A 25471-nucleotide genomic window follows, 5' to 3' on the forward strand; every position below is an offset into this window, starting at 1 on the left:
AGACCTGTGTCTTCTAGCTGCTTCCATCTCTATTGCTCATAACTTGCATTAATTCATCATTAAATTTTGTTAACTTTGCCTTTAAATATCACCAGGAACATACTATTTTTTTACCACTTCCTTGTCCAAGCTGCCGTCATTTCTAGTCTGCATCATTGTAATAACACTACCAAACCAGTATTGCCATCTTATCGCTGTTGCCTGATCTTTACTGATTTCCCTTTCTTTGGGTAATAAAAACTTGAATTATCTTTGGTGAGTGTAACCGTCAAAGTTCCAGCAGAAGGTTAATCTAAGCTGAGTTTGGTAAAGGGTGTGTACAAATGTGTGGGCAGGGTTAAGGGAAACAGGAAGAAATGATGGGATGAAACCCCAAGGCTGCCAGCAGAAGGGAGCTATTAATACCACCAGTCCTAGGAAAAGAGAAGGGAGACTCGACCAGAAGCAGGAGCGAGAGCTGTGTGAAGAGCGGCACACGACAGAAGACTCAGTAGAGGTATGTAGCCAGCCTGCAATGACACGGAAGGGCAAGTCCTGTGGAATAATACCCTTACTTCATCCTCCCCAACTCTCTGAGTTCTTCCAATGTCTTTTATGGATAAATCCAATGATAAGCCAGAGTATAAGGGACCCATTGAAGCAGTGTATGCAGGTCACCCCAGAGACATAAATCAGGAAGAAGAAAAGTAGAGTAGATAAAGGGACCAAAAGAAAATTTTTGGTCACAGAGAAAGCCCCCTTTCCCCAGTTCTCAGAGATTTAAGAGCTGCTGATCACACCTTAAGGGCTTCCCAGTGGCTCAGCGGTAAAGAATCCACCTGCCAACGCAGGAGACGTGAGTTCCACCATGGGTCAGGGAGATTCCCTGGAGGAGGAAATAGCGCTCCACTCCAGTATTCTTGCTTGGAGAATCCCATGGACAGAAGAGCCTGGTGGGCTACAGTTCATGGGGTCGCAAAGAGTCAGACATGACTGAGTGACCGAGCCTGCATGCATGCACACACGACCACACCTTAGCTCTAGAGGTTAGTACATGGCCCAGGTCTGGGCCGTCAGAGTATTCGATCCCTCTTCTGAAGAGAGTGGCTTAATAATGCACAAGAAATCCAAGTTACATCAACAAAATGCAGTTCTGGGACTTTCACTGATAGCATGGAGGAAAAACACCTCTCTGCCAGTAAGGATATGATTTGAAGTTGTTAGCAGTCATTCTGCCACCTCCTGAGGAAAGACAGCCTGAGAATGAAGTCAACACAAAGGAAAACAGAGTTAAGAAATGGAGATCAAATTCTGATGTCATATTTTTAAGCCCCTAGGTCCAGTCATGCCTGAAGCCCACATTTCTGAGTTACATGAGTTAATGAATTCCATTTATTGTTTAATCCAATTTGGGTGGCTTATTACATGCAAAAAAAATCTTTTGAATAATATTTAATACTTATTCCAAAGACCAATGCAAAGACATATCTTTATATCTCTAAATATGCCACTATTTCTAGGGAATGTCCTTTTCCATATTCTCCACCTAGAAAACTCCTCCTCAAATAACTTCTTAGCGCAAAGCCTTCCCTCAGTTTTCCAGGTAGAATTGCTTTCTTCTTCCTCTGCATTGTCAGCACTTTGCAAATGTCTCTCATAGTGTATATATAAAACTGTGTTGCGGTTAGTTGTTTGCTTACCTGTCTCCCCTACCTGTGAACTCCTGAAGTGTAGATTTGTAAAAACCTAGTACTCAGCACAAGGCCTAATATCTCAGGGAAACCCTGAGTCAAACAAGGCTAAATTAGTCTTTTTTAGCTTTGACTAGCTCCTTCTAGTCCAGGCTATGGTTTTTGCAGTAGTCATGTATGGACATGGGAGTTGGACCATAAAGAAGGCTGAGTGCTGAAGAACTGATGCCTTCAAATTGTGGTACTGTGGAAGACTTTTGAGAGTCCCTTGGGCATCAAGGAGATCAAACCAGTCAATCCTAAAGGAAATCAACCCTGAATATTCATTGGAAGGACTGATGCTGAAGCTCCAATACTCTGGCCCCTGATGCAAAGAACCGACTCATTGGAAAAGACCCTGATGCTGGGAAAGATCGAAGGCAGGCAGAGAAGGGGACGACAGAGGAGGAGATGGTTAGATGGCATCACCGACTCGATGGACATGAGTTTGAGCAAGCTCTGGGAGCTGGTGAAGGACATGGAAGCTTGGCTTGCTGCAGTCTGTGGGGTCACAAAGAGTCGGACATGACTGAGTGACTGAACAACAAGCCAGTCTTCTTACTTTAGGACCTCTCAGAGCCATTTCTGTGTAAGATGCATTAGTGGATCCTCAGGCAGCGGTACAGAATGCAGCAGTTTCCAAATTCATTTTAAACTAAAAACTCAATTTTTGCTGAAGTTGCTGTGTTTGAGAAATTTAGAGAAGAAAAACTGCAGTTCTTAGGGGAACTGTAACAGATGAAGTGGCTCTCAGTAGATGTTTTTTTAAGTGTATGAAAGTAAGAACTTGGTAGGGGGTAGAAGGCAGCAGGGTTGGAAGCAGCAGAAACATCAGAAGCAATGAATAGGAAGCCAGAGGGGTGATCCCCTGGACATATCTCTGTGACGGTGCCAGGTCAATTCTTAAGAGTGATTGGGACTATAATGCAACCTTGATTCCTTAGTTTAAATCTAACAGAGATTACATATATTCTACACACATTATTTTTTAATTTTTATTTTGTTTTCATTGGAATCTAGTTGCCTCACATTGCTGTGTCAGCCTCCGCTGTAGAGCAAAGTGAATCAGCCGTAACTATTCACATATCCCCTCTTTTTTGGATATCCTACCCAATTTAGGTCGCCACAGTGCAACTAGTAGAGTTCCCTGTGCTATGCAGTAGGTTCTCATTCACTTCAGTTCAGTCGCTCAGTCGTGTCCGACTTGTTGAGACCCCATGGACTGCGGCACGCCAGGCTTCCCTGTCCATCACCAACTCCCGGAGCTTGTTCAAACTCATGTCCATTGAGTCGGTGATGCCATCCAACCATCTCATCCTCTGTTCCCTTCTCCTCCTGCCAGTCTTTCCCAGCATCAGGGTCTTTTCCAATGAGTCGGCTCTTTCCGTATTGGAGCTTCAGCTTCACAGTCCTTCCAGTGAGGATTCAGGGTTGATGCCCTTTAGGATTAACTGGTTTGATCTTGCAGTTCAAGGGCAAGAGTCCACATACATACATACATACGTATATATGTTTATACACGATATTTCTTTTTCTCTTTCTGACTTACTTCATTCTGTATGAGTCTCTAGGTTCATGTACTCTGCACACCTTAAACCTTCTTCCTGTCCCCTGAACCCAGAGGCTAAGTGCCTAGCAGCAGGGTTTCCTTGATTTTGACCCTCAATTTGCTTCACTTTGCCTCAGAGGCGGCTATGTGTGAGAGATCAGAAACTGGTTTTCTTCTAATTTCACATCCTTCAGACAAATTCCCTTCCTGTTCTGTGCCACTGTTTACCTCTCTGTGAACTAACAGAAGGAGACACAGGCTCCCTGCCAGGCTTGGCTCAGATGCCTGGCGGGGCGGGGGGCGGAATTTTTTTTTAATAACCTGCCAAAGGAAGACTCACTCCTCAGCACTGTAACTCTGGACAACTTATTGAACAGCTTAGGCCTTTGGTCTTTCTATTTGTAAAACAACCGTAAGTATGCCCCCACTGTTTCCGGAGAATTCAGGGAGAATCAAGAAAGACTGTGCCATGAAAAGTGTTTTGCAAACAAGAAATAAAATATTAGAAATATAAATATTATTAGTATTGTACATACTGGAGAGAAGGGAGGGGAGAGTGGAAGGAAAGGCAGGTGAGAAGGCGCCAGAATTCCACCTTGGCTCAGAGCCCAGAATAACGCACAGCACTCCGATGCAACCTATAGCTCAGCCACCCACCTAACTAGCTGCCTCTCCACGGGCAATTAAGCCCCTGGAAGCCCATCTCGTCTATAAAAGGAGGATAACAATGTTCGGTTCGCTGCTTGTGAGGTTACATGAGGTAAAAACTGCAAAGCACGCGGTGCAGTGTACATAGTAACTGGCTCGCAGTAAATGTTCGTAATATTCCTACTAATTATTCTTGCCATCGACATAATGGGGCCAAACTGGATTTAAAAAAAAAAGGGAGATAAGCTATTTTTGGTCACGATGCAAGACGCAAAGTTCGCCTAAGGTCCAGCCGTCGGGGGAACCTTAACACCCCCCACCCAACGTGACGGCCCGAGCACCCGAGCTCTCCGCGGAAGAGAACACCCGGCCAGGCAAGCCAAGTGCGCGCGCCCGTGCCCCGCCCACAAGGCCGCGCCCCGCCCACACGGCCGCACGCGAGGGGCGTGGCCGCTTCCTGTCGGCGTCCCGGCCCGGCGCGCCCCTGCTGGGCGGCCGACCTCAAGCGCCTGCGCCGCGCGCGCTCGCCAGAGGCGGGGCTGAGCCGCGCGGGGCCGGGCGCGCGCGCCCGCCGCCGACTGCCCAGCTTGCCCGGTCGCGGCTCGCGCCCAGAGCCCAGGCAGTAGCTCGCGCCGGGGTCGAGGGCGTGGCGGCCCGGCAGCCGGCGCCGCACAGACTCTGCCGCGGCCACCTCCCGCCGTGTCTCCCCGGAGGCCCAGCCGCTTTGGGACTCCCGAGCTCCCGCGTAGCCCGTCTGGCAGCCCCGGCCTCTCCTTCCCTTACCTGCCTGCCTGCTGCGGCGACCACGCGCGCAGGTGAGTCTCCGCTTCGCCGGGTGGGGCCCGCGCCCGCCTCTCCGAGCAGGCTGTGCACCCGGCTCTGGAGAGGATTGGGGTGCACTGGGTGTGGAAAGTTTAAAAAAAAAAAACCAAAACGAAACAGTCCGTCTGTGTCCTGGAAGGGTGGGCGCTCCTGTGCGCCAGACCCCGGAGATGCTGCGCCTTTGCCCCCCGGGTGCAGCCCTTTGCGCCCAGGGTCTTCTCTGACAGCTCTGGGCGGTGTATTTACAGAACACAACCAAGAGAAGGGATCTGCCTCGCAACAGCTGTTTGACTTTTTGAAAAGCTGACAGATCCAGCCTGCTCCTGAACGCAGAAGGGGGCAGTTGGTAAAACGGGGCGACCAGAAGGTGGAAGCCCGTCTTTGTTGTTGTTGTTTTTGCTCCTTTCTCAGTGATGCGTGGGTAACCATCGCATTACCTGTTGGATAACTTCTTGAAACTTGTCTGTCTGCTTCCTTCTGCTGCCTGGGCCGATAGAGCAGTAGTGGTCTGTTTTCAGCTTGCTTCGTCTCAGCTTCCGTGCAAAATCTGATCATCTCCTTCAGGAGATTAGGAGTCTAGGGCACGGAGCAGTTCCGATCCGTGTTGTAGATACTAACAGAATTGTTTAACGTGATGCTCAAAAGTATTAACTCGGGAGGGGAGACCGGGATGGGGAATACATGTAAATCCATGGCTAATTGATTTCAATGTATGACAAAAACCACTGCAAAGTAATTAGCCTCCAACTAATAAAAATAAATGGAAAAAAAATAAATGACACAAATCCTGTAAAAAAAAAGTATTAACTCCCTCTTATTGAAAGTTACCTGTTGTTGTTGTTGAGTCTCTAAATCGTGTCCCACTCTTTGCGACCCCATGGACTGACTGTAGCCTGCCGGGCTCCTCTGTCCATGGCATTCTCCAAGCAAGAATACTGGAGTGGGTTGCCATTTCCTTCTCCAGGGGATCTTCCCAAGCTTGGGATGGAACCCACGTCTCCTGTATTGGCAGGTGGATTCTTTACTGCTGAGCCACTGCGGAAGCCTGGAAGTCTCTGCATTTCATAGAGTCTCACATGTACGGTTTGATAATGGATTGAGGGATTCCCTAGTAAAGAATCTGCCTGCCGGTACAGGAGACTCCGGAAACGCAGGTTCGATCCCTGAGTCGGGAAGATCCCCTGGAGGAGGAAATGGAAACCCACTCCAATATTTTTGCCTGGAAAGTCCCATGGTCAGAGGAGCCTGGCAGGTTACAGCCCATGGGCTCACAAAGAGTCAGAACTGATGGAGAACACACGCATGACTCGTTGTAGCTGTGATTACACAGGATTTAAAATGATTAATTTTAAGAGTGTTTCATTAGTTGTGGTTCAAAATACTAAATTATAAAACACAGAATATTGAGACTCAGAATATAGATGTTTGTGTATCACACGATGGTCGTGCTTTTTGATGGGGATTTTGTATTGGTTTTCTGGAAATTGATTTTTGACGCAGGAAGACAGTGAAAGGCTTGAAAACTCAGCTCCCCTTCTTTAGCCACGCTGTCAGCTTTGTTTTACTGGATTAGCAAAACTTCTTTCTTAGAGTGGGAAGAGATTTCAGTGCTTTTCGAGAAGGCAAGATTTTTTTCCACTGTTGAATTATAACATTTGTAAAACTTTTAAACATGTGCATGTTAATGGTTACAAATGAGTACAGATTGTGTATGGTGCTGGAGGATATAGTGGTTGAAAGACTTCAGCAAAGCATCATGAAAAATAGTGTGATTTGGAAATCCATTAGGCTGAAGTCTGTGAAATAATGGGAGCTCTAAAGTTCAATGCCATTTATTATCTAGACCTAGAGAACCACAGGAGGTGGAGGTCAGACAGTGGGTCTCCACTTTTCTCCTCAAATGTAGAGCTTATAGTGAGGGGAAATGAATTCTATGCTGTGAAAGAAATAGCATCAGTCCTTATATCTCTACTTCAGTTCTTTAAAACCAGTTACTTTCATTTGTTCTGTCAGTTGGTTATTGTTATTTCTCTCTCCCACTGAAAAGTACTTCACTGCATCTCAGTAATTATAACAGGACCATTTCTGAATTACATATGAAAAGAGGGCATAGGTCGTTGAAACATACAAAATTCAAAAATCTAATTTTCACCTTTACTGTGGCACCATTTTTTTTTTCTTACCACAACTACTAGAAAGTAGTAAGATTTTCTGCCTGCAAGTAGTGAATGGGGAGGAAGTGGAAGATAACAGACTTACAAGATAGCTATTTGAAACCCTCACACTGACAATCCAGAAGGTTCTTTTTTTTGGGGGGGGGGGGGAGAATTTAGTCTAAACTTATAATATGGAAATTTTAAAAAGGTATTTAATAGTTCAACAACATCTCTGAGTATTTTGCTCATTTTATATTGAGAGGACAAATGTAACTCAAAAAGCCAGATGATTTTTCCCAGGTTATTCAGTAGGGCACTTGTGGAGCTGGAAATGAGATACTTGTTTGCTTCCAGTGTTGATTGATCACATCAGAAAATAATAAATTGCATCTAGCTAAGGTATGTTAAATATTCGCCAAGTTGAGAAGCATACTATTTTGAAAAATTATTATTATATTTTAATCTTGGAAGAGGAATTTACCTTTTCCTGATCAGAATTTAAAATGCAAAGTCAGATTCATGTGCTTGACATTTTCCCTTGATGGTTACTTTTGTCACAAGACTTGTATCTGAGCAGATGGTCATGCTACTTGGAGTTTTCCACTCATTTAATATTTCCATGAGGAAACAATTTGCTAGAAGCCAGCCACAGCTACAGTTGTGCTGCAGATGATGCTAGACCCTGATTACCACAGACTTTTGCTTATAAAAGCTGATATTGGTCCAGCCCTTTCCAATCCTATTTCCCTGAGTTAGGAAATTGAGAGACACCTTAGTCTTGTAGGAGTTGCACCAGAGCAGAGTTACCAGACTCCAGTGTACTTCTGTAAATTTTTTTCTTAATAAAATCAAGCTATTTCTTAAGTACCAGCTGAAATAACTTATGATTTCTTTACAGATGTGCTAAGATTGTTTTTTCCACTGGTTGATTCCGATCATATCTCTGTTCACATCTAGCTGCATTTGTAATATCAGAAAATTATGAAATGGTTGACAATGTTGGCTTAAGCTATATCCAAAAAAAATTCTTTAGCAAGAGAACCATCAGGAGAAAGATAATGTCTCTAATACTACATGCGCTGAATCACAACATAATGTTCTTTGAGGTCCTTGAAAAGTGCACTGTGGACTTTTTCAGCTAGCTCTATGTTTTTAAATCTTTACATGATTTCACATTGGAACTATATCACCGTACCAGTGGTTGCCCTGGAGCTGGTTTTATTGATAGTTGTCACTGAACAGTTTTCTTGAAATGATTCAAAGTGTTAGTTTTGTTTTTGTAGCTTTATTTTTGTGTCCTTTTTTGTTGCCTGGCATTAGATCATTTGGGTGTGTATTTTTCTCATTTTGTAATTTTAATATCAGTTCCGTCAAAGGTTCTGATATTATTGGGATCCTTTCCACCCAAAAATATGTTGGCATAGATCATGCCTATGTAAAAATAATTAATTATTGAGCACCAACTATATGCAAAGCATCATTCTGAGCACGCAATATGTATTCTCTGATTTAGTACTCATAATATCCTTATTGGATAAGGATTATTATTACCCCCATTTTATAGGAGGAAACAGGAAAGGAGGCAAACTAAGGTACCTAACATCGAATACTGGGGCGGGCCTCCCAGGCGGCGCGGCAGTAAAGACTCCACCTGCCAATGCAGGATGCAAGAGGCGTGAGTTCGATCCCTGGGTCAGGAGTGCTAGGGGCAGGAGACAGAGTTTAAATCTAGAAAATTCTGATTTTCGAGCCCAAATCTTCCTGAGATACATATTTAAAGATTGTTTAGACTTATTTGTAGTTACTATGGGATTTCATTAATCCATCCGTTTAAACTGTATCAAATATACACTAATGTTTAAGTGAAGAAAATGTACCAATACTATAAAGATTATTGAAATAATTTTTGATGAAAGGCAAATAATTTAACAATTATCTAAAAAAAATTGAAGGGGAAATACCTATAAAATAACCTATGTAAGTTATAGGGGATAACTGGCAAAACTTGAAAATAGACTCTGATTTCAGTAACAGTGTTATATCATTGTTAAAGTACTTGGTTTTGATAATTGAACTGTGGATTATACAAGAAAATGATCTTGTTCTTATACAATGAAGTATTTGAGAGTGAAAGGAGCAATACTGTCTTAATCTCAATGGTTCCAGGGAAAAACATGTATATAGAAAAATGAGGGAATGATTTTTAAAATGAGTCAAAATGTAAGAAATTGGTAACTCCGAGAAAAGGGTATACAGGAATTTCTCATACGATTCTTATAGTTTTTCTGTTTGAAATTATATCAAAAGAAAAAGTTGCCCTGAAATGAAGGTAGAAAACAGGAAATGAAGGTGTAACATTCTAAGAATTTTTTCTTTTAAGTCAGGTGAAGGATTGTTTCTTGTGCCCTGTTTTTTTTTTTCTTTTCGGAGGTTGGAAAAAGGTACTTGAGACCAATAGAAAATCTTACCAAACATAGCTTGACTTTCTCAAATTTTAAAATCTAGCCATTCAGAGCTCCCTGAGTCTCCAACCAAATCGTGTTTTCCTTGCCTCTTTTTAATGGGGCGGGGAATAAAACTTTAGTGTCTCTGAGAGCTAAGAGCTAAAAAGACCGCCCACTTTTAGTGATACTGGAAGTTTAATTGCCTAAAACCTTCAATACCATGCTAATATTGGCTAATTCCTAAATTTGTATTTCCTTTTGTCTGCGCTGGGCTCTCATCGCAGCGCACAGGCTTTCTCTGGTTGTGGGGTGTGCGTTGCTCATTGTGCTGCCTTCTCTAGCTGGGGAGCTCCGGCTCCAGAGCGCAGCCTCAGCGGTTGTGGTGCTCAGGGTCCGTTGCCCTGCGGCATGTGGAGTCTTCATGGACCAGGGATCGAATCGGTGTCCCCTGCAATGGCAGGCGGATTCTTAACCACTGGACCACCAGGGAAGTCCTAGAATTGACTACTTTTTATGTCGGATCTCTGTAACCCTACTTTCGAGGCAGCCGGCCCAACCCACCTTTCTCACTGTGTTTCCTGCCAGACCACCAAACATGGTCCACTCCGGCCACATCAGATCTTATATCTCGTGCCTGCTGACCTTTTTGTCTCCCCGCCTTTGTCCATGGACTGTTGGCTTCGCCTGGAATGCACCCCATTCTTGTCTTGCTGAAATTCTCTTCCGAGAAGCTGTCTTTCATCCTCGTGCAGAATGAAATTTTCCTTTGTGTGTGCTGCCGTATCACAGTGTTATCTGCTTTCATTCAGCCATCCTTATGAAGCATATACTGTGAGCCAGAAACTGGGCCAGGGACTGGGGTCCAAAGGCACTCATGCTCTGTTAGCTAAGAGTGCTCTGTGAACAAACAATCATAAGTACTGTAACAGCGAAATGAGCAAAGTGCTGTGAAAGCTACAGACTACCCTCCACAACTTAGTCTTGAAGAAAAGGTTGCAACGAAAGTCACAGTGAGATGCCACGTGCCCCCATCAGGCCCCTTTCCTGATTGGAGATTTCCAGCACAATAATCTACTGGAAGAAGTTTTGAACAGTTGTAGTGCCTGTGGGCTACCCAGTTAGGCATATTCAGTGGAAAGCTAAAAAAACGAGTCTGCAAGTCTAGATCTCAGGAGAGAGAGACGGAGTCCCTGTATGTAACTCACACAGACCTGTGATTTTCCGTGTGCACAGGCAGGAAGGACTTGGGGGCAGATTAGAATCTCTCAGGGTCACGTTGTTTTTCAAACCACCATCCCCTCCAGTGCCCAAGATCCTGCTTCCCCCTTCACTTTGGTGACATCTTTCCTGGCTTAAGAATAATTGTCGGAAGCGAGAGACCGTCTTGATAGACACGTGTCACGCGGGTGAACCACAGGGAAGCAGGAAACACGTTGAGAAACACTGGTGGCGGAGTAGTTAAATGCTGGGGCGTGGATAAAAGCTCAGGAAGAGTAAGATGACGAAGAGGATGGGGTTGAAACCTCAAGGAGACAGAGTTGTAAAGGGTGAGTGGAGAGAGAGGACCACTGTGAGGACAGATGCGGAGGAAGGAGAGCTGGGAGAGACGGGACGGTGGGAGGCGGGGGCGCGGAGACATCCCACGGTGGACGGGTGGGACCGGGGGCTGCCCGGAGGCAGGTGCCAACCCAAGGAGGCTGCTGCTGGCCAGTCGGGGCCGGTTCAACTGGAAGGTGGCGGCAGGAGTCCAGCTGCTGGGAATTCAGGGGTGATGGGAGTCAGGGAGAGGCCTCTTTCCAGGACGCCCCTAGGAAAGGGGAAGCAGGGACAGAGGGAGGTGGATTGAGGGGCAGGCAGACTTCAAATAGAAGATTTTTCTTTTTTCAAGACTGGGGTGGGGTGGGGGCAGGAACTCAGGAAGAAGTGTGTTTGCTAAGAAAGAAGAAAGAATGGGTGGAGATGGATACATTAAAACTATAGGAGGCAGGACTTCCCTGGCAGTCCAGTGGTTAGGACTGTGTGCTTCTAATGCAGGAGGCACAGGTTTGATTCCTGGTCAGGGAACTAAGATCCTACATGCAGTGCATGGCAGCCAAAGAGGAAAAAAAAAAGTCTGAGCTCTAAAACAGTGAGAGAATAAATCTGTGTTTAAAGGGAAAAAATATATAGGAGCCAATGGTTAAGAGCCTGCACTCCCAATGCAGGGGACCCGAGTTTGATCCCTGGTCAGGGAACTAGATACCACATGCCACAACTAAGAGTTCACATGCTGTGAAGAGGAATGAGTTTGAATCAGTTCTAGTGGAACAGCTGAACCTAGAGCCTTCATATAGAAAGGAGTAAGTCAGAAAGAGAAAAATATCATATAATAATGCTTATATATGCAATCGAGAGAAATGGTACTGATGAACCTATTTGCAGGGCAGGAATAGAGACGCAGACGTAGAGAACAGGCTTGTGGACAGGGTGGGGGCGCAGGGGGAAGGAGAGGGAGGGAGGAACTGAGAGTAGCGTCGGAACATACATATTACCATATGCAAAATAGAAGTTGCTCTGTAACTCAGGGAGCTCAGCTAGGTGCTCGGTGACGACCTGGAGGCGTGGGATCGGATGCGGGGTGGGCCGGAGGCTCAGGAGGGTGGGGACCTATGTGTACGTATGGCTGATTCATGGTGTCGTATGGCAGAAACCAACGCAACATTGTAAAGCAATTATCCTCCAATTAAAAAAAAAAGTCTCATGCTGTAGCTAAGACCCAGTGCAGCCAAATTAAAACACACACACACACACACACACACACACAGAAAACAAAAAATGTGTTGGTGCCAAGATCCTTTTGAGGTCGGCGGTGGTGGTGAGGAGAAATTCTTGCTGGGTGGGAGCTCCTTGAGGCTAGGAACCATGCTTTATTCATCTCATATCTCCCTGTACCTGGCATGCAGTATATATTTGGAAAATGTTTATAAAAACAAGTGAAGAGTTACTTTTTAGAATTAGCCTTTCCTGATTGATATAGTGGAATAACGGGAAAAATCACTATTTTTCCCCATAATTAACATTTTATATTGTACTCTATGTAAGCAATCTATTTGCAACTTCATGTTCTTTAAAATAAAAGAGAAAAATCACAAATTAGATAATATTGAGGTAGTAATAATCATGCTTATTTAATTTTCCTGTGCCTGATAGGTATGACTTAAATTCCAGCGTCTTGAAATGTGTTATGGTCAAGGCACCTGCCTGGTGAGTGTTGTGTGCAATTCATCAGAAGAGATAAAAATGGGTTAAAACAGTCTTATAAGGCAGTCACTGTTCACTGTTTAACAGGGGGACACTATCCACTCCATGCTGGTAAAATGATATATTTTTAAGCATTCAGAGAGAGGACATTTTTTACATGTCTTCTATGTCAGATTTTGTCTGTAGTAAATATTTCTGATATTAACAAAGACTGACTTTATATAGAGCTTTCGGTTCTGTGTAATTTAGTTCTTCGAGAGTATATTCAAAAGAACAGATTGGTTAAAAAAGGTGAAGTCAGCTCATTGCAGGCTATATTTCAGGGTGCAGATGGTGAGTGAATCCGTGTGGGTTTTCTTCTGCTCTGCCAAGTTTCAGTATTGTGGACTTAAATCCCAAACAAATATGTGAAGGAGGTTCTGGTTCACATTTTCCTTCCCCCTGCTTGTAAACTGGTGTATATGTTAATAGTATCTCATTTTGTATTATCCCCCGCCCCTGCCACCTCATTTCACTAGAAAACTTCCAGCCTTTTTTTTATAAGTCATTGCCTGTGAAATATCTTATGTAAAATATGCTAAGCAAATCAAATTAGTATATATAGAATTCATTGCTGAGGACCGTGATGAGTTGATTTCAACGTTGATTGATCTTTCCTGAATAAAATTGCCTCATTTGATGAACTGCTGTCTTGAGAACTGATTGGAACATTATTGGACCTTCAATATCTTTGTTGTTTTCTCTTTTTTTAAACAGTTGATGCCTGGTAGACATCTTTGAACTTTAAAAACGGAGAAGACCTGCTTTTAGAGGAAAATGCTGAGGGACGCTATGAAGTCTTGGAATGATAGCCAGTCAGATCTTTGCAGCACTGACCATGAAGAGGAAGAAGAGATGGTTTTTGGTGAAAATGAAGACGACTTGGAAGAGATGATGGATTTAAGTGACCTGCCTACCTCACTTTTTGCTTGCAGTGTCCATGAAGCAGTGTTTGAGGTGCCGGAGCAGAAGGTAGGCATACACCCTACCTTTCTCTGTCTTAGGTAGTGTGTTGAATGTGTGTGGATTCGAGGAAACAGCTAATGGCTGCCTATTTGCAAAGTTTGTTATTGGTCCATGGCAGGTAGAGAAGTGTGCACCAAACTTTAGATATTGCTTTGGCATTTTGGGGCTCCCTGGTGGCTTTGAAGGTAAAGATCTGCCTGCAGTGAGGGAGACACAGGTTCAATCCCTGGGTTGGGATGATCCCCTAGAGGAAGGCATGGCAACCCACTCCTGTATTCTTGCCTGGAGAATTCCATGGACAGAGGAGCCTGGCCGGCTACAGTCCATGGGGTCTCAAAGATTCGGACGGGACTGAGCGACTTTCACTTTCAGCCTTCTGGCATTTTTATTATGTTTTGTGAGAATATCAGTTTGCAACAGACAGGAAATGCTTAAAATCCAGTCCTACCCCATGAATATTAGAAGCACTGGTTTATAGTGAATGCTGAATGAAGTCTTAATAAGTTCATCTATTGATTCACTCAGTCATTCATTTTTGTAGCTTGTGGTTAAAGAAAAGCTAAGTGATTTTTAGCCTGGCTTCCTATTGCTTGGTAGTAAATTCACAAAGGAAGGACTTACTTTAAGCCTTTTTCTGAGGCTAATAACATAGTTAGGACTGTTTATGATTTCATTTGGGGCTTCCCAGGTGGCTCAGTGGGAAAGGATCCTCCCGCCAGTGCTGGAGATGCAGGAGACATGGGTTCAGTCCATGGGTAGGGAAGATCCCCTGGAGGAGGAAATGGCAACCCACTCCAGTTTTCTGGCCTGGAAAATCTCATGGACAGAGGAGCCTGGTGGGCTACAGCCCACGGGGTTGCAAAAGAATCAGACACGACTTAGCGACTGAGTATGAGCACAATGATTTCATTTTAACAGAGTTCTTAGTATTTCTTTTTTTACTTCCTGCAACCTGCCCAGGGCAAAATGATTGAGTTTATTTGTTTATTTTTTTTAAAGATGGCTACTCTTTAGTTCATTCATTATTTACCTATAAAAAAGAGAACATGTGTGTGCGTTTCATTCCATGGTGGCCTCACAAAAGCCTGTAGATCTTAAGTTACACAGAAGTAAAATATTTCTGCCATTGGTATGAAATTTTGCGTGTTCTAAGACTTTGTTTCAAAATCCCACCATGCTTCCTTTTAATTTGTTATCTATGTCTTCCAAGTATTTTTCTTTCTGGTGACTCTTGTGGAGCAGAACTTGATACAATGAATAGTTTGACTCAGTACATACTTGAATGCCTTGAGTGTATAAGGCACTGTACCAGTGGCTTCAGGGGAACTGAAACAGTTCTGCCTTGAGAGCCCTGCAGTGGAGAGGATAAGTAATTTGATATAAAATATAATGCTCATGCCTTTAGAGATGCCTGAAAGTACTGAGTATAGGGAAAATTAAATGTTTCCTTTGTAGTTTTCTTCTCTGTGTCTTCTTTTAATTTCTCCTGGGCTAACCTGTTTGTACAAGTTGTCCACATGTGTGCCAAAGACAAAGCAAAATAAAAAACTCTTCTCTTGGATTATGGGCAGAATAATTCTGATTGCAATTAAATGTCTTATTTTCAAAAGAATTTTAGTTTTTCCCTGATTTGAAAAGGTTTTTGTTTCTGTATAACTTTGTAATTGTTGGAATGAAAGAGCTTCTACCCTCTTCTGAATGGTCAACCAAGTGACACAGGTTCCATTGTCATCTGAAGCTGAATCTTTATTTCAGTTGCTGGATCGTGGCTCTACATTTTCCCCAGTGTTTCCTGGAAATTGTGTGACGTGGCAGAGGAAAAGTAAAGAATATAGTAAACTGTAAGAAAAATAAGCCAAGGGAAAATTTATCTCATAACTGCTGTTTCTGTAACAGCCTGTTTGTTAGCTTTTTTCCATGTGCTCAGCTAATCAGCGGCTCAGGCCAGAGCACTGCAGGTTTAGTACCTAATTTTCCTGTAACAGATTGGAATTCATTCCAGTGTTATTGACTTGCTGTTTTTAACCCCAGTTTTCCCTTTCTTAAAATAAGGAAAAATTAAGCAGGCTTCTGGTTTGAACATGAGAGATTTTCAAGATTTAATTTAGGTTTTTATGGTGGGGGAAATTGGAGTGCTTCTCCTTTCTGCTTTAGGTCTATGTGTCTGAGGGATCGTGGTAAATGTTGATGCAAAGCAGCATTCCAGCTGGGGCCTGACTTTATAGAGAGATGCATGTCGCTTTTGGATTAGTCTGTTCTCAAAGCACTATCCTTTGTACATAAAACTGTTTCTCCTGACCTACTTACCATACGATTTTGGATTTGTTTTTCTAATGACGAAGGTTGGGATATATTAGGACATCTCTACTTGCTCTCCTGGTCCTGCTTCTTGAGCATCTAATATAGTTGCCTAGTACAGAGCAACGCCTGTTAGGCTGAATGAGTGGACTCTGTAAGATATCTTTTGAGGATTAGTGATACAGAGTTGTGATGGAGAGACAGATGTACTGAGCTGAGTGAGGTTCAGCTGAACGTAGGAGATTTAACCTGAAATTCTGATTTCAGATACACTGGCCCAAATTTCTCTGTGGTCCGTGTAATCATATGCATGATACAAACCTTCCTGTTGAGCATCTGGTTTCTATATCCTCCATTTAAAGATGAATAGAACATATTACTTAAGAAAAATAAATGATATTTGGAAGTTAACTGAAATCCTCTGATTCTCCTAATCAGTTGTTGAATGTTCTAATACAACGTTCAATCCAGAAGAAGTAAGTCTTTTGAGGAAACTGATTTGTTTTAAATCTGGAAATTGAAAATGGAGATTCAAAGGAAGAATGTTTCTATTTAGTGAACTGTATTTTTAACAGTGCCTGGAAGGTAACAGTTTCAGTAAATAGTTAATTGAATCTGTAGTACTATTCTGGCCAAGAATTAGTAAAAATTTAGTTAACTTCAAGGCTAGATTAAATACTAGAGAATCATAGAAGTTTAGAGCTAGAAGAAATCCTATTCAAGTCTTCTATACAGTAGTTCCAGAGTAATAGAGTAATTCAGCTTGCTTTTAGAACCCATTTTTCACTTATTCACTGAAAACTACAAAATATTGCTGAAAGAAATTAAAGACAATACAAATAAATGAAAAGATATTCATATCCGTGGACTGAAATACTTAATATTTTTAAGGTGTCAATACTCCCTAAAGCAATCTACAGATTTGGCACAGTCACTATCAAGATCCCAAAGATATTTCCTGCAGAAATAGGAAAACTCTTCCTAAAATGTATAGACTCTCAGGAGACCCCCAAATAACCAAAACAATTTTGAAAAAGAACAAAGTTGGAGGACTCAAACACTTTCTGATTTCAAAACTTAATACAAAGCTATAGTAATCAAAGCAATGCAGTACTTAATGTCAATTGTATCTCAGTTAAAAAAAGAACAATATGGTATTGGCATAAAGATAAACAGGGGCTCTGCATCAACCTAGAGGGGTGGGATGGGGAGGGAAATGGGAGGGAGGTTTGAGAGGGAGGGGACATATGTACACCTATGGCTGATTCATGTTGATGTTTGACAGAAAACCATAAAATTCTGTAAAGCAATTATCCTTCAATTAAAAGATTAATTAATTAAAAAAAAGAAAGCCCCCCGCCAAAAGGTAGACACATTGACCAGTTAAATAGAACAGAGAGTTCAGAAATGAATCCTTGCATATATGGTCAAATGATTTTCAACAAGGATGCCAAGACCATTCAATGGGGAAAGGACAGTCTTTTCAACTAATAATGCTGGGAAAACTGGAAATTCACATGCCACAGGATGAAGTTGGACCCTTACCTTACACAGTATACAAAAGTTAATTAAAAATGGATTCAAGACCTAAAGGTTAGAGCTAAAGTTATAAACTTAGAAGAAAACATAGAGGAAAGCTTCCTGACATTGGATTTGGCATTAATTTCTCCAGTAGGACACCAAAAGCACAGGCAGCAATAGAAAAAGCAGACTCAAAAAAAAAAAAAAAAAGAAAGAAAGAAAAAACAGACACATTAGGACTTCATCAAAATTAAAACAGTGTGCATCAATTGACACTATTCATAGAGTGAAAAGGCAACCTACACAATGGGAGAAAATGTTTTCAAATCATGTATCTGATAAGGGATTAATACCCAGAATATATAAAGAACTCTTAAAATTCAACAACAAAAACCAAATTGGGTATATACAACCAATTATTGGGCAAAGGATTTGAATAGACATTTCTCCAAAGAAGATGTATAAATGGCCAATAACCGCAGGAAAGATGCTCAACATCACAAATAATTAGGGAAATGCAAATCAACTTCACAATGAGATACTTCACACCCAATAAAATGGCTTATCATAAAAACAGAAAACAAGCATTGACAAGGATATAGATAAACTGGAACCTTTGTGCATTGTTGGTGGAAACATAACATGCTGTGACTGCTGTGGAAAATGGTATGGCAGTTCTTTAAAGAATTAAGCATAGAATTATCATACAATCCCATGATTTTGCTTCTGGGTTTGTACACAAAAGAAAGTAGAGATTTGACTATATATGTGTTCAGCAGTGTTCACAGCAGCATTATTCATAATAGGCAAAAAATGGAAACAACTCAAATGTCCATCAGTGAATAAATTAATAAACAAAATGCAGTGTATTCAGACAGTGGAATATTATCCAGCCTTTAAAAACTAATGAAATTCTGATCCCGTGGATGAATCTTGAAAAATGCTCAGTGAAATAAGCCAGGCACAAGAGGATAAATAATGTATGATTCCACTTACATGAGACAGAAGGTAGAATGGTAGCAGCCATGGGCTATGGGAAGTAGGGAGTTAGTAGTTACAGTTTATGAGTACAGAGTTTCAGTTTGGATGATGAAACGTTCTAGTGGATAGTGCTTATGTACAACAGTGCAAGTATACTTAATGTCTCTGAACTGTACACTTAAAAATGGTTAAAATGGTAAATTTTATGTTTATCACAATCAAAAAATGCAACCCCCCATTTTTCTTGATTATTCTTTGTAGTATGCTTTTGTACATATGTATAGAATATGTACACATGCGTGTACTGTGTATGTGTACATATGTATGTAAGGTGTTGGAGAAGACTCCTGAGAGTCACTTGGACTGAAGGAGATCCGACCTGTCAATCCTAGAGGAAATCAGTCCTGAATATTCATTGGAAGGACTGATGCTGAAGCTGAAGCTCCAATACTCTGGCCGCCTGATGTGAAGAACTGACTCATTGGAAAAGACCCTGAGGCTGGGAAAGATTGAAGGTGGGAGGAGAAGGGACGACAGAGGATAAGATGGTTGGATGGCATCACCGACTCGATGGACATGAGTCTGAGTAAGCTCTGGGAGTTGGTGATGGACAGGGAGGCCTGGCGTGCTGCAGTCCATGGGGTCAGAAAGTCAGACCTGACTGAGTGACTGAACAGAACTGATGTGTATATGGGCACCTCTCATGCCCCGCTTTGCATCCTGTTGGCCCACGTGTGCACTCCAGCTGTTGCCAGAGCGCTCAGCCCGCGGCTGTAACCTGGCAGCAGCCGTCGCGCGCGGCGCAGGGGCGTCTTGCCTTTGTCTCAGTGTTTCTCGCTGCCTGTGCGCAGTTGCTTGGCGGTGCAGACAGGGCCACCCTTGGCTAGCGGGGGGCTGAAGCCAGTGAGTAAGTCCCTCCTCTGACTCCCCAGCCTCCAGTTCCTTGGCTCCTTCCAGAGCTCCTAGCAGGATCAAGCCCCCGTTGCTCACAAAGGTGACCAGCTTGGTAACACAGCCTGGACAGGAGGACAGATTTTTCCTGTCTTCCTTCTTCCAACCTTATCCCATGGGGTCGCTTCCCAAAACAAGCTTCCTGTGTATGCCCTTGCCTTGGATTCCACTTTCCCTAGGAGCCCAGGGAAGACACAGGCTAATGACTTCCAAGTTTGGTGATTCTTCCTGTGTGGAGGCACTATCTCAAGCTCTCAAAAAGGGGCAGTTTCTAGGTTGTGCAAAAAGGTAAAGACTAATGTAAAGAAAAACCACAGGCCCACCCTATTTAGCAAATAAAATTTTACTAATACAGTTGAGCCTCTTGTCTCTTCACCCAGAGATAACCATTATCCTGAACTCTGTACTCTTTGCGACCCCATGGACTGCAGCACGCCAGGCCTCCCTGTCCATCACCAACTCCCAGAGCTTACTTACACTCATGTCCATCACGTCGGTGATGCCATCCAACCATCTCATCCTCTGTCGTCCCCTTCTCCTCCCACCTTCAGTCCTTGCCAGCATCAGGGCCTTTTCCAGTGAGTCAGCTCTTCGCATCAGGTGGCCAAATATTGGAGTTTCAGCTTCAGCATCAGTCCTTCCAGTGAATATGAAATTGGTGTATTTTTAGACCAAAATGGTCTACTTTCCCCCTCTCTCTGAAAGTAGTTTTCCTATGAAACCTTCTGTAAGCTGAAATGGTATAAAGCTGAAAAGCAGTTCCTTGGGGCACTCTTGCTAACAGATGCACAAATAAATTAAGGTAAAGCACAGATGCTCACAGACCCAGTTCCAGGCTAATGTGCTTGATGCTGAGAAGCTGAGGGTAGTTTCCTAGGAAGGAGCTTGGTGGAGCCACTCTCACCACTCAGGGGGCATGCTGCCTCCATGACAGCTGCTGCAAAACAGATGTTGAATGTGATTTTCACCTTTTTTCATAAAAGGAAGAATCCTCCTTGGACTTTTTCTGTTATAGAAAATAGGTCTAGTGCAGGTCTTTTGTAAAAGCAAAGTGGCATAAAACGAATTTTTAAAACCTGGCAGATACCTGTATTGGCATTTCTTCTAGTTCACACTTAATACTCTATGTATGTATATATACAAATTTCAGATTTTGCTCTATTTTCAGTTGACATGATTGTCTATTTAGAAAGGAATCCACTTAAAAACTCTACTAATAAGTGAGTTTGGCCTTTTATACAGGCATCCTGCAGTCCATGGGGTTGCACAGAGTCGGACATGACTGGGTGACTGAACCACAACAATAAGTGAGTTTAAGAAGTTTGTAGGATATAGGGCCAATATATAAAATCAACCACATGTCCATTTACCAGCAGTCAACATTGGGAAGTTGAAATTTAAAAACATAACAATAACACCATGAAATACTTAAATCCAACAGAGTATATGCAGGATCCATATGCTGAAAACTATAACACCAGTGAAATACATAAGATTTTATATTTTTAAATTTTATATAAAAGGCATAATTAGATTAATTTTTTTCTCAATGTTGTACCTATAAGATTAATCCATATTGAAATCTGTATTCCATTTCCCTTGCTATATACACTGTCCTAGTTTACAAATATACCATCATTTATTCACTCATTCTCATGTTGGACATTTGCGTTATTTTTGAGATGCTGCTACTGCAACAGTGACGTTGTGAATGTCTGTATGTGTCCTGTATATGTCACAGTGGGAGTGGGGAGTCTCCTCAGGGTATGTAAACAGGGATGATGCTGCTGGCTCATCAGGTTGTACTTTTTCACAATCATAGCAGAGACTGTCAAATAGTTTGTCAAGCTACAACAGTTTGCATTCCTACCAGCCATGCAAAAGAGTTCCCATTGATCTGTAGCATCACCAGTACTTTATTTTTCCAGAATTAAGCATTTTTGCCAGTCTGGTAGTTAACATTTTTATTCCTTTTAACATGCTTTTGCATAAACTATAGATAAAAGCTTCTCAAATGTATTGCTTTGTGAAGGACCAGGTTTTCCCCCAGACTATCACAGATATATAAAATGCAGTAAGAATACCATAGCAGTGCAAACTTTCTATAATGTTCCTAGACATTTCCTCTCAGTTTCTGTACCAAACATTGTTGTGGACAAGAAACAAAGTTCCTGGACTAGTGCTGGGTCTTCTGCCACCCCATATTAGATAGAACATTTAGGAATTTTCAAATGTAAGATTTTGAAATGAAGACGCTATCTTCATTTACCTTCTATTATATTTGTAGCTTCCCTTGTGAATACTTTGTCTCAAAAACAAGAGTTAAAAAGTATCTTATATCATTTAGTTAGGAATTTAGTTATCCTGACTATCAGGCATATTAAGAGATCACTGAAGAGTCAGGTTAGCTGTCACGTTCTTAGAGACCATTGGTTTACAGACTCTACGGCTGACCTTGAATTGTGTATTCAGTAAGTGTTTATTGAGCGTTGTACCAGTCATGGTTAACGTTCTAGGGAGACAGTGGTGGACACAATGAAGCTCCAGCTCCAATGGAACATTAGAAGAGGAAAATATTTAACGTGCAAATAAGTGAATCAGAAGTTCAGATACTGCAAGTACTATGAAGAAAATAGGCTTTCTAGTAGGCTTGGTGTTAAAGAATCTGCTTGCCGAAGACGTGGATTGGATTCCCTGAGTGGGAAATATTCCCTGCAAGAGGAACGGCAGCCCACGACGGTATTCTCGCCTGGGAAACCCCGTGGACAGAGGAGCCTGGCCGGCTGCAGTCCGCGGGGCTGCAGAGTGTCAGGCGTGACTGCGCGCACACGGAGAAGAGAAGCCAGCGGAGCGGGGCGTCCCTGGCGGCTCAGTGGTAGGGGGCGCGGGCTCAGCCCCGACCCGGGCAGATTCCACAAGCCTCGGAGCGCCCGAGCCCGTGCGCGCAACCCCTGAGGCTGCTGTACTGAGCCCCGGAGCCGCAACCACGCGGCCGCGAGCACTCTGCAGCCTGTGGTCCGCAAGGGGAGAAGCCCAGCGAGATGAGAAGGCCAGGCATCACGCTGGAGAGTAGCCCCCACTGGCTGCAGCCAGAGAAAAGCCTACCCAGCAGTGAAGACCCAGCACTGCCAAAAATAAATAAATAAACAAATTACTTAAAAAAATAAAAACAGAGGAGGGCTAGAGAGTGGCTTGATGGGTGACGATGTTCAACTAGAGTGGTCAGGGAAAGCCTGTCTGGAGAAGTGACACTTGGGGTCACTGAATAGTAGAACTGGTTTTACTAGTTTGGGTGTACAAGGGACTTCTTCTCTAAGCCGTTTTAAGAGTAAGTTGCCAGCCGCAGTGGCCATTACCCCCAATATTTTAATATGTATTTGCTAACAAACAAGGGCATTCTAAGAAAACAAAACAAAAACAAAATTCAGGAAATTAACGTTGACACATTACATCGTTCTAATCCTCAGACCCCATTCAAGTTTGCCCGTGGTTCCAGTAGTGTCCTTTATAACAAAAAAATCCAGCCCCTTATCACTTAGTGTATTAGGTTGTCAGGCCTCTTTATTTCATCTCTTTCAGCCTGAAGCAATTCCTAGTCCTCGCCGCCTTTCAGGATGCTCACACTCTTGGAGACTGCAGGCGGAGCCTGAACTTCCCTCGTCTTTCCTGCTTCGTGGGCAGGGAGAGCAAGAAGGAGGAAGTGGGGATCCAGGTGGACACCCTAGAGGGGGCTTTGCAGGTTTCCTTGTGCAGCTGCATCGGCGGACAGTACTGCCCTTGACAGCTGCAGCCTGAGTGCTGGGAACAGAGCAACTCAAACTGCTTTCCTCGTTCCTGGGGAAATTCTCATGGTTTTTAGGGGAAGAACTCATGTTTGTGGTTTTCTTCAACCTCTGATGTTTTAGATCAGAATTGTTGGAAACTTCCCTGGTGGTCCAGTGGCTAAGACACTGTGCTCCATTGCAGGAGGTCTGGGTCAGGGAACTCGACCCCATATGTCTAGTTTAAAAACTAAGAACCCAGGATAGCATAAATAAGCAAATAAATGTTTTTAGGACAAAAACTGAGCCCAAGTACATGGATGCATTTGCAAACCTGAAATGTTTTTTGCAGGCCATTTTGAGTCTTAGATTGGATAACTGCCCTGTAATCTGACTGCTTCTTTAAAGTGCCCGTGAAACAACAGAGTAGCTTGGTAGGGCGCCCAGAGGACTGTTAACAGGAGACAGAATTCTCTGCTCCTCCATTTGTCCTGTCTCCCTACTTTTGTTCCACCTGTTCTTTCCTCCAGGAGGCCTTAAAATCTGCTACTCTGTCTTCCCTGCTCTTTTTAGTAAACAACTAAACAAACTTTAGGGTGAAAAAAAGAAAAAGACAAAAGCCATGGGTGCTGCTGGGGGGCTGTCAACAGCTGGGACCTCATTAGAAGTTCTCCTAGTTATGGTTTTGAAGACTGTGCGGCTCTGATAGATATTCCCCAGAAAAACCAAATGAAGTGTTTTTGTTTCTTGATGGGCTGTGGGGCTTCAGTATCATTAATTGATGCAGTCAGTATTGTAACTTGCAGATTGTGTGAGTGAGTGTGTGTGTATGCACATGTGTGTATGTGTCTGAGCTTAACTGTTAATGTGACCAGGTAGTGGCTGTGGTTGTGGGTCTCATTCCCCTCCTGAAGTGGCAGGCTGCGTTTTCTCGGTGTTTAGGGTGAGCAGTTACCCTGTAAACTGCTGGAAAAGGACTTCATTGTGCACACATCTTCTGTAAAGCGTCATTATAGAATCCTTTCCACCTTAGCCATGGGAAAAAAGGCAAAACCAATAATCTTGCCTCTGGCATCAGTGAACCTATAGCCACTGGACTCTGGATGGGTGGAATTTTATGTCTCAGATTTACAGAAAGAGAATGTGAAATTATCTTGCCTTAGGACTCCAAAGATAATTTCACTGCTGAATGGATTGAAATGTTAGTTCTGTGCTTCCCTGATAGCTCAGTTGGTAAAGAATCCTCCTGCAATGCAGGAGACCCCGCTTCGATTCCTGGGTCGGGAAGATCTGCTGGAGAAAGGATAGGTTACCCACTCCAGTATTCTTGGGCTTCCCTTGTGGCTCAGCTGGTAAAGAATCCGCCCGCAATGCAGGAGACCTGGGTTCGATTCCTCGGTTGGGAAGATTCCCCTGGAGAAAGGAAAGGCTACCCATTCTAGTATTCTGGCCTGGAGAATTCCATGGACTGTATAGTCACAAAGAGTTGGACACAACTAAGCGACTTTCACTTTCCAACTTAATGTACATAAATGATGGATACCTTAGGATTTTTTGGTTCAAGGCAGACGGGTGCAGCACAGTCATTTTCATAGTTTGTCCCTCAGTGAATTGATAAACATCACCTTCTCTGCCTTGGGCAGGGGACCAAAGAGTAGATCGGCCATAATTCTGGAAAGGTCGAGAAATGCGCACCCAGCAACTGTCCTTATCTGTCACTCCCTGAAGCCGGTTTTCCCATCTGACCTTCCCATTTTTCCCTTCCGTGATTTTAGTGCACCCGCGGCCCAGCTGCAGAGTAACCTTGAGTTCCCAAGAAAGTGTGTTGGCTGTGTGTTACCCTTAACATATTTTAGGTGCAAGGTATTTGTAATCATTTTTACTGCTCACTTATTGCACGGGTGATTTCTGCATATGAAGGCAGCTCTGGTCTCTATTTTATGGAAAACTTACATAACAGGAAAAGCCTGGGTTTTGGGGCCAAATTATTTGTGTCTTCCTTATAACTGTTGTACTGCCCGAGATGAATACTAACTGACCTCTGAAGTAGAGTGGTCAGTGATGCCCTGGATCTTATGGGATCCCCGCCATCTTCTAGGGAATAAATGTGCAGCTGTCACCCGTTTAACAGGATGGTCTTACTTTTGTATCATTAGGGAATTCAGAAACCTATAAAAGGGAATTATTTCTACAACTTTCCTGGTGGTCCAGTGGTTAAGAATCTGCCTGCCAAAAAATAAGATCCCACATGCTGCGGGGTCATCGAGCCCGCTCGGCACAGGGCCTGAACTTGTGCGCTCTGGAGCCCGTCTGCCGCAACCACTGAGCCTGCCTGGCCTAGAGCCGCTGCTCCCCCGCAAGAGAAGCCCGCGCACCGCAACTGGAG

At 43.2% G+C, this 25471-nt stretch overlaps 1 protein-coding gene across 4 annotated transcripts in view; it reads left to right on the forward strand.

The window, feature by feature from the left end:
* The first annotated feature begins 4446 nt into the window (after positions 1-4446).
* RCAN3 (RCAN family member 3) overlaps positions 4447-25471 on the forward strand; it is a 34524-nt gene continuing 13499 nt past the window's right edge. Inside the window, exons 1-3 of one of the 4 annotated variants that reach the window (XM_070458935.1) lie at positions 4447-4721; positions 12518-12571; positions 13325-13579. In XM_070458935.1, coding sequence (XP_070315036.1) covers positions 13385-13579 — 195 coding nt within the window. In that variant the 5' untranslated portion in view covers positions 4447-4721; positions 12518-12571; positions 13325-13384. Of the gene's footprint in view, positions 4722-10330; positions 10876-12517; positions 12572-13324; positions 13580-25471 lie in introns of those variants that run through there. The other 3 variants (XM_020902052.2, XM_020902053.2, XM_020902054.2) reach the window with 3 other exon arrangements.

Source organism: Odocoileus virginianus, chromosome 30, assembly GCF_023699985.2.
Source record: "Odocoileus virginianus isolate 20LAN1187 ecotype Illinois chromosome 30, Ovbor_1.2, whole genome shotgun sequence".
Taxonomy (NCBI): domain Eukaryota; kingdom Metazoa; phylum Chordata; class Mammalia; order Artiodactyla; family Cervidae; genus Odocoileus; species Odocoileus virginianus.